The 9,135-nt window shown below is 35.8% G+C and overlaps 1 protein-coding gene across 1 annotated transcript; it reads left to right on the top strand.

The window, feature by feature from the left end:
- The first annotated feature begins 2,893 nt into the window (after positions 1-2,893).
- On the top strand, positions 2,894-8,347 carry LOC136067141 (uncharacterized). Its single transcript, XM_065772494.1, has 3 exons — positions 2,894-2,951; positions 7,905-7,969; positions 8,015-8,347. Exons 1-3 carry the CDS (start codon positions 2,894-2,896, stop codon positions 8,345-8,347), a joined length of 456 nt encoding a protein of 151 aa, XP_065628566.1.
- Positions 8,348-9,135: the final 788 nt, after the last annotated feature.

Below are 9,135 nucleotides of genomic sequence, written 5' to 3'. Positions count from 1 at the left end.
GAGATAAGGGGGAGGAATGCTTACCCGAGTGGAACGACGAAGTTCAGGACCATCAGGAGACTCAGGAGAGGGTGGTGCCACAGGATCCAAGACAGGCAGGTCATATGCCGGGGACAGAACCGGAGATGAGTCGTCTGGAGAGGCAGCCGATGTTGAAGAATCCTCCACAAGTTCAGGATAGAGAGGGAGGAAAAGATCAGTAAAAATGGGAGACTCAGAGGAAGAGGATGTAGGAAACTGCTGAAGACTCGTAAAAGGACGATGTTCCCAAAACTCAACATGACGGGAGACACGAAGACGATGAGAAATGGGATCATAGCAGCGAAACCCCTTTTGAGATACACCATAACCAAGGAAACAACAGAGACGAGCACGAGGTTGGAGCTTTGTTCGTTCATGAGGAGGAAGAGAGACAAAGCAAGCACAACCAAAAACCCGAAGAGAGGAGTAGTCAGGGGTTTGACCATAGAGAAGCTCAAATGGTGATTTGTTGTGTGTAGTTGGTGAAGGGATACGATTAATGGTGTATACAGCAGTGAGTGCAGCCTCACCCCAAAAGCGCTCAGGAAGAGAGGCAGAAATGAGAAGGGTGCGGACAACATCAAGAATGTGACGATGTTTTCGTTCTGCACGACCATTTTGTTGAGAGGTGTAAGGACAAGACCGCTGAGTAAGTGTACCATGATTGTCTAAAAAGGATAGGAAAGATTTATCATTATATTCTTGAGCATTATCTGATCGAAAAACTTTGACGGTGCGATTGAACTGTGTTTGAATCATTTTATGAAATGTTTGGTAAATAGACACAAGTTCAGACCTATGATGAAGCAGATAAATCCAAGTATATCGAGAAAAATCATCCACAAATATGACAAAATATCTAGATCCCCCCTCAGTAGGAACAGGTGCAGGACCCCAAATATCAGAATGTATAAGATCAAAAGGTGCAGAAGAAAATGAGTCACTATTATTAAAGGGCAATTTTGTTTGTTTGCCAAAATGACAGGAAGTACAATCAAATTTTTGAAACTGAACTGAACCTAAATGACCTTGAGAAGCTAACAACTGAAGACGAGATAAGGATGGATGACCAAGACGAGCATGCCATAGATCAGGTGAGGAGGTGGTAGTGGTAGCAGCTGCAGAAACAACTTGTGAAGGAATCTTCAAGTCATGAACCTCAAACATGCGACCAACCTTACGGCCTGTCCCAAGCACTTGACCTGTCCGGGGATCCTGCACATCCACACCATGATTAGTAAAGAGAAGATCTACGCCTAATTCACAAAGTTGACCAACAGAAAGCAAATTGAGGGATAACTTTGGGATATGAAAAGTGTCACTAAGGGATAAACAAGGAGAAGAGATTGTTCCTTTATGACTAACAGGCATAGGAGTTCCATCAGCAGTGTAAATGGTGATTGGATGTTCTAAGGGTGCCTTATCAGAAAATTGGGATTCATCAGGAGTCATATGGTTACAACATGCAGTATCAAAAAACCAAGGTTGTTTACCTGAGGTGACAGAAAGGGCAGTGGAAGTGCGGGATAAAACCTGTTGAACAACTGCCTCAATATCAGCCGTAGTAAGTGAGGAAGTCAAAGATGGACCTGTAGGAACCGATGGATCTGAAGGACATACAGCAGCTGCCCGAGGAAGAGAAGCTTTATTCTGCTCTTGCACAAATTTCTGCAGTTTGCGACAAACTGAGATGTCATGGCCTTTAGCACGGCAAAACTCACAGCGAGTACCTTTGGAAGACTGAGAGGTGGGACGCCCAGAGTTTATCCGTGGAGGAGCAGTGAATGCAGCAATGGGAGGCTGTGGAGATGGTGTAGCCAAGACATGATCAGATGACATGTGATAAGCAGGCCGACGGTTTTCCTCAGAGATGAGCTCCTTCACTGCAGCATCAAGAGAAGGAGTAGGAAACCGGCTAAGCAGAGAAGCCCTAGTAGGCTCAAAATCCTCACGCAAACCCATCATGAAGTGCATAAATTTACGGCGATCCTGATATTTGGCAAAGAGCTCAATGTCCTTAGAACACACTAGTGGAGGATCTGCAGCAGAGAGTTGTTCCCACATAGTAGAAGTCTGAGAATAAAAATCAGAAATGGACTGACCTGTCTCTTGTCGCATTTGATAAAGTTTTGATTCAATGTGGAACTCTAAGCTTGAATCATTAGTACAATTATAGCGATCGGCCAAAAACTTCCAAGCAGCCTCAGCAGTCTCAAGACGAGGAAGAAGATTATGAATGGAGGGAATAGAGGTATTAATAAACCAAGACAAGATCTTACTCTGAATACTCTCCCATTCCTCTAGGCGATTTTCATAATCATCTGTTGTAATAGTAGTCGTGGAAGACTCTTCAGCAGCTGTGACTTTGGACTTAGGGTTTGGTACTGGCTTAGGAATTGAACCAGTCACATATCTCCACAGTTTACGACCCTTGAGAAAAACAGTCATATTCTGAGACCATGCATGATAGCTAGTAGGATCATCCAACATAATGGTGATAGGACGTATGATGTCGCGTTCATTTTGTTGAGCCATAATGAAGAAAATGACCAAAAAATGAGATTTGGAGACCTCAAATGCAGAAACGGAGTCCAAAATCAGAATCAACGCGAAAAACTGAGCAAGACAGGTCCTGTTGAAAAATTTTGACTTTGGTCAAAGTCAACGGTCTGGTCAACGGTCAACGGCTGACGCTGACGTGGAATGATGACGTGGATGCTGACGTGGGATGCTGACGTGGCGGAGTGACGTCACCTAGGGCTGACGTGGCAGTCCGTGAAACGGAGCAGGGCGTGTGTGGCGTGTGAGGTGCGTGACCGGCGCGTGAGGCGCGTGGAAGGGAGAGACGGCGCGTGGTGGCGCGTGGAAGCGCATGGCGGCTCGTTCTCGTGAGGCAGAAACTTCTGGCGATGCGTGGAGGCGTGTAGAAGGTTGTTTCTGGCAGATTTTTGTTGGGTTTTGCTCGGGACTATCAGATCTGTCAATGTGTGCCTTTACTTTGGCGGTTTGATCAACAAACTGACGAAATCCGAGTGTTCTAGGGTTGTAGGCGTGACGGCGGTGACTCGCTTCTGACAGTGACTACTGGATGAAGGCGAGGGCAGCGGAAGAACGCCGGAGACGTCCACAGGAACCAAAAAATCAGAGGAAAGGCTCTGATACCATGTTAACAATATAAAGAGAGAGAGAATGACTGAATAGTCAGTATAATAATATATGTGTAAAACAATGTACAAAAGAGAGCCTTATATAGGCTAGGTATGTGTGCAGTACAAGTAACATGAGTGCAGTACAAGTAATATATTGGGCTAAGCCCAATGGGCTAATCTAGCTTAATCTATACACTAACATTTTTTTTGAGAAACAAACACACATACACACACAAGAGAGAGGGAAGGAGTTTTAACACAAAAACACATCACAACTCCACTCAAAAATCATGACAACTTTTATGGGAGGATAGAGCAAGTTATATTACAGTCAACACACTCTCTTGAGTCTTAATTAATGTAGGACAATTACCCATTCTTTTTTATTTTGAGAAACAGACACATACACAAAAGAAAGAGGTAAAAGGAGCTCCTAAACAACTTGGAAGTTAACTAAAACAATTTGTAGATTAATATGGATAGACCGAATGTTAATTAAAAATAATTTTAACAAGAATTTAGATTAAAGTGGCTTCATTACTGAACTAACGGCTCACCAAATCCATAGTACATCCAAGAAGCCCCAAATCCTTGATTCGGCCAGGAAAAACTGAACTACTTGGGCCCAAGAAGAAAAGGGAATGAGCTTGAGCCAACCCGAACCATCTTTTGTTTGGCTACGGGTAAATTTTGGGTAATGGCAATATTGTTACCCATATTGTTAGGACAGGGCGGCTTCAAGAATTTTATTTAGAGTGGTCGTTAAAAAATTTTAATAAAAAAAAAAACTTGAATATATCGAGTTATTGACCAAAAAAAAAAATTAATACATGAAGTTTTACAATTTCATTCTACAAGTATTCAAATTTTGAATTATGAGTATCTATTGCCAATATAGGTAGATATGAGCCTACAATCATTTTATTTTGTTAAGTTTATCTAACATTTTTATTTTCATGCATTTTTTATTATCTATTTGTTATTGTTTTTATAAAAATATTTTAAACTAAATGACTAAACTAAACTTATTGGTTTTGTATTAATTATTGACGTGCACAACCACACTCATTCATACATAAAATTATACACTAGTGTCTACTTAACCAATTAAATGTTTGGACAATCACTAACTTTACTATTTTTTTTCTTAAATTTTACTAACTTTATAACAAAAAATTATTATAACATGATAACAATACACACACATGTAACAAACCATCTCTATTTCCTAATTATTAAATTATATAAATTTATATTATATTTATATTGTATACACAAACATCCACACACATTATAATTCACACAAATAACATTATAACAAAAAGTAATGCACACAATCAATATTAGACACACTCACACACATAATATAAATTTATAAAAAATAGTGACACTTACCATTCACAAACACTTACTCTTTATTCTTAGAGTTGGAAATACTTATAATAAAAGTGTGCAAAATTTAATTCAAGGCATGCAAAAATATTTTTAAGAAAAAATTACGGTATTAAACTAACAAAAAAAAAATTATATATATATATATACATATCTTTTTTCTTTTTCTTTTTTTTTTTGAAGTCAGGGGGTTCGTTTGAACCCCCTGAGAATAGTGTAGTGCCGCTCATGGTTAGGCCATCACTTTATGAATCAATTGATAAATAAATAAATGAATGAAAGCAGTAAAATTGGAACTTGGAGCTTCTAGGTCACAAGAATGTGTTTAAATGATAATAATTATAATAATAATGATAATAATAGTAGTAATAATAATAACTAGTCAATAACACATGCTATACACGGAAAGATTATAAAAAATGAGACCTAATGAAATGTCTATTTCATTTTCTTCTTAAGTTAAATATTTTTTTTATTTTTTTTCTTTATAATTGGTAGGCTAAAATCCAAAATTGACCTTCTAAGTTTCAACTTTTGTCATTTCAATCTTCTAAGTTTCAGTTTTGTCATTCCAGTCTTCTAAATTTCAAATTTTGTCAATTTAGTCATCCGTTACCCTTTAGTTAAATGTTACCATTAACTAAACCAACGTGCCTTGTGAACTTTGAGGTTAGGCCCTCAAATTACTTGTATAACGTGGATGAAGAGTTTCCTATAATGGGAAAACCCCCTGAGGCCAATCTAACAACCCAAGTGAGAGAGCTTATGGCCCGACCTGTATTCCTCTACCCTATGTTTGTTCCCCAAGAAGGCTCAAGCTTAGAAGTGAGCTTCTCCTCTTTAGTTGATCCTCACAATTTTCTCTCGTGTGTCTCTCTAACCCTGATTTTTCCAACCCCCTTTCTCACTCCTTCGGCCCCTATTTATAGACTTCCCTTAATGGGATTGTCATAATGATGGGGGAGGTTTTTCTATGTTGGTGGGGCCCCTCTGGTCCTGACCAGATGGGAGCCACTTCTCAAGACAAATGTGACTGTCTTGAAACTTACACCTGTTGCCAATTGGTTCTCGGCAGGTGATTCCCTTAAGACATTATCGTTACCGACCAATCTAGTCCCCAATCTGTAGTTGATTTCTAGACCAGTGTGCCACATTACCTGCTATTGGGCTCATAGTTCTTGGGTATACAAAAGTTAATGGGTTGGGCCTATATATTATGCTCGTATAAAATAGTTTTTATGGCTAGAGTCAATAGAAGCTTTATGCTTTTCAAAGTTTGTGTTTCCTGCAAATATGGTTTTAGAATAGTAATTAGAAAATAGTAGTTTTTTAATTGTTTGTTTAATTGATAGTAATGACTTGGGTAATTAAATATTAAAAAAAAAATGTATTCCATCAATTTGAGATATTAAGATTATAAAATTCAATATGGTATTTAGATATTGCTTAACCAAATTTATGAAAATTTCGTACAGTAAGAAGTACTTGGAGAAGAAAAAAAAGTGGATAACAATGTACTATGGTGAAAGTTACAATGCTAAGATTGAGATTTAAGAGAGGTTGGCCAAATTAAGAAAATCGGGAGGTACATGATTTTTCGTCTCTTTTTTTTTTTTCGTATTTCGATTATTTTATTTCCTGTTTGATATCGTTAGTAATGTGTATACTCTTGCTTAGTTTTACAATGTATGATACAGAGTATGGTTGGTTGGGTGGAAGAAGTGTAGGTTTTAATGTGTATACGCTTGCTCTGTTTTACAATGTATCATACAAAGTATAAGTAATGTTGCATAATCAACCAAATCGTGAATATAAATGTTTTTTTTTTTTTTGAAAATTATATTCATTAGGATCCGGCCCATAAAAGCTTAAAACACTTGTACACTTTAGATCCGATCTAAAGCCTATACTACTATACTTCTTTTCTTTTTCTTTTTTTGAAACAAACTATACTACTATACTAGAGTAATAAAATAGTTTTTATGACTAGTGTCAATAGAAGCTTTATGCTTTTCAGAGTTTGTGTTTCCTACAAATATGGTTTTAGAATAGTAATTAGAAAATAGTAGTTTTTTAATTGTTTGTTTAATTGATAGTAATGACTTGGGTAATTAAATAAATTTTTTTTTATTCTATCAATTTGAGATATTGAGATTATAAAATTCAACATAGTATTTAGATATTGCTTAACCAAATTTATGAAAATTTTGTACGGTGAGAAGTACTTGGAGAAGAAAAAAAAGTGGATAACAATGTACTATGGTGAAAGTTACAATAATAAGACTGTGATTGAAGAGAGGTTGACCAAATTAAGAAAATCGAGAGGTACATGATTTTTCGTCTCTATTTTTTTGTTTTTTGATTATTTTATTTCCTGTTTGATATCATTAGTAATGTGTTTACTCTTGCTCTGTTTTGCAATGTATGATACAGAGTATGGTTGGTTGGGTGGAAGAAGTGTAGGTTTTAATTTGTATATGCTCGCTCTGTTTTACAATGTATCATACAGAGTATAAATAATGTTGCATAATAAACCAAATCATAAATATAAATGATTTTTTTTTTTTAATTATATCCATTAGGATCCGGCCCATAAAAGCTTAAAACACCTGTACACTTTAGGATCTAGTCTATAGCCTATACTACTATACTTCTTCTTCTTTTTTTAGAAACAATCTATACTACTATACTAGAGTCAATAAAATAGTTTTTATGACTAGAGTCAATAGAAGTTTTATGATTTTCAGAGTTTGTGTTTACCGCAAATATGGTTTTAGAATAGTAATTAGAAAATAGTAGTTTTTTAATTGTTTGTTTAATTGATAGTAATGACTTGGGTAACTAAATAAATTTTTTTTTATTCTATCAATTTGGGATATTGAGATTATAAAATTCAATATAGTATTTAGATATTGCTCAACCAAATTTATGAAAATTTTGTACGGTGAGCAATACTTGGAGAACAAAAAAAATGTAGATAACAATATACTATGGTGAAAGTTACAATGCTAAGTCTGAGATTGAAGAGAGTTTGGCCAAATTAAGAAAATTGAGGCAGGTACATGATTTTTCGTCTCTGTTTTTCGTATTTCGATTATTTTATTTCCTATTTGATATCGTTAGTAATTTATATACTCTTGCTCTATTTTACAATGTATGATATAGAGTATGGTTGGTTGGGTGGAAGAAGTATAGGTTTTAATGTGTATACGCTTGCTCTGCTTTACAATGTATCATACAGAGTATAAGTAATGTTGCATAATAAACCAAATCATGAATATAATTTTTTTTTTTTAAATTATATTTTTATTGAATTCTGATTTGGTTGTATTGTATTGTTAGGTGATAAGGACAAACTATTCAACAGACTGTCCAAATTTGGTGTTTACGAGAGAACGACGGAAGTGGTACTCAAAAGTATTGGGAGGATTTATCATTAAGTGGGCAAAAAGAAAAACCTCAAAGAGGCTAAAGAAGAGATACGCAAGGCTCTGTTGGGGCTTGATAACATCGAAATGGGATCAAAGGTCGATAAGAACTCAACTAAGCTTGAAATTGTTGCAGAGGCTGTTTTGAAAATGTTGCCCCATGTCCTTCGAATGTCGGAAGATATGACGTATCTTAGACAATATGGATGCCCTCGTGGAGGCGGAGGAGGCGGCAGTGGAGGTGGTGGTGGAGGGGGTGGAGGAGGTGGTGGTAGTGGAAGAGGCGGAGGCGGAGTCTCTGACAGTGGAGAAAACGATGATGGTGGAAGCAACAATGATGGGGGAGGAGTGGATTAGAGAGATATTTTATGTTAATGGGATGAAATTGTTAGCTTTTTAAATCCTTGTTATTGGGCTGATAGAGTACATTTAAATTGTTGCCTTTTTGAATCCTTGTGATTGGGCTTATGAGCATCCACAGTAGTGGAGCCAAATTTTTAGCTTTTTAGCACTACAAAAAGTCACTTTATCTATTTTACCTTCTCACATCCAACAGCAGTGGTTTCTTTTTTAGCTTTTAACACAATAAAATAATATCAAACAACAAGTTACAAGAGAAAGTCTTATTCTTCTTCCATTAATCTTCTCTTCCAAATGATTTGTGAACAGAAGTCCTTGGTTATGTTGCCTCAACATTGTTGACTAACTTATTCAATGTCAAATTGAGCTGCAAATATTTTTCAGAGTTGCCAAAGGATTTTAAAAGATTGTAATAAATTGCATACAAATTAATATCAAATTATTGCAATGGTAACTTCATTGCAATAAGCTATTAATTTGAAATTTTCGTTGCAATTATCTCATAGCTTTCCAAAAAAAAAAGAAATTTTCGTTGCAATAGATTGCAAAAACAATTGTTATCAATTTATTGCAACGATTCTTTCATTTTAAGTTATTGCAACAATTTTTTCTAATATATTAAATCTTCTATTGTAGCTGAAAATTATAAGTTATTGCAACTTATTATTGTTAATGCAATAATTTAACACTTTTAAGTTACTGTTGCAATCATTTTAACTTGTAGATGTGATATTTTGTCTAAAACTACTATATACATATTTTGTTGTATTAACACTTGATATAAT

Source organism: Quercus suber, unplaced genomic scaffold (genome assembly GCF_002906115.3).
Source record: "Quercus suber isolate HL8 unplaced genomic scaffold, Cork oak 2.0 scaffold_60, whole genome shotgun sequence".
NCBI lineage: Eukaryota > Viridiplantae > Streptophyta > Magnoliopsida > Fagales > Fagaceae > Quercus > Quercus suber.
This window is presented reverse-complemented; position numbering and strand designations above follow the sequence as displayed.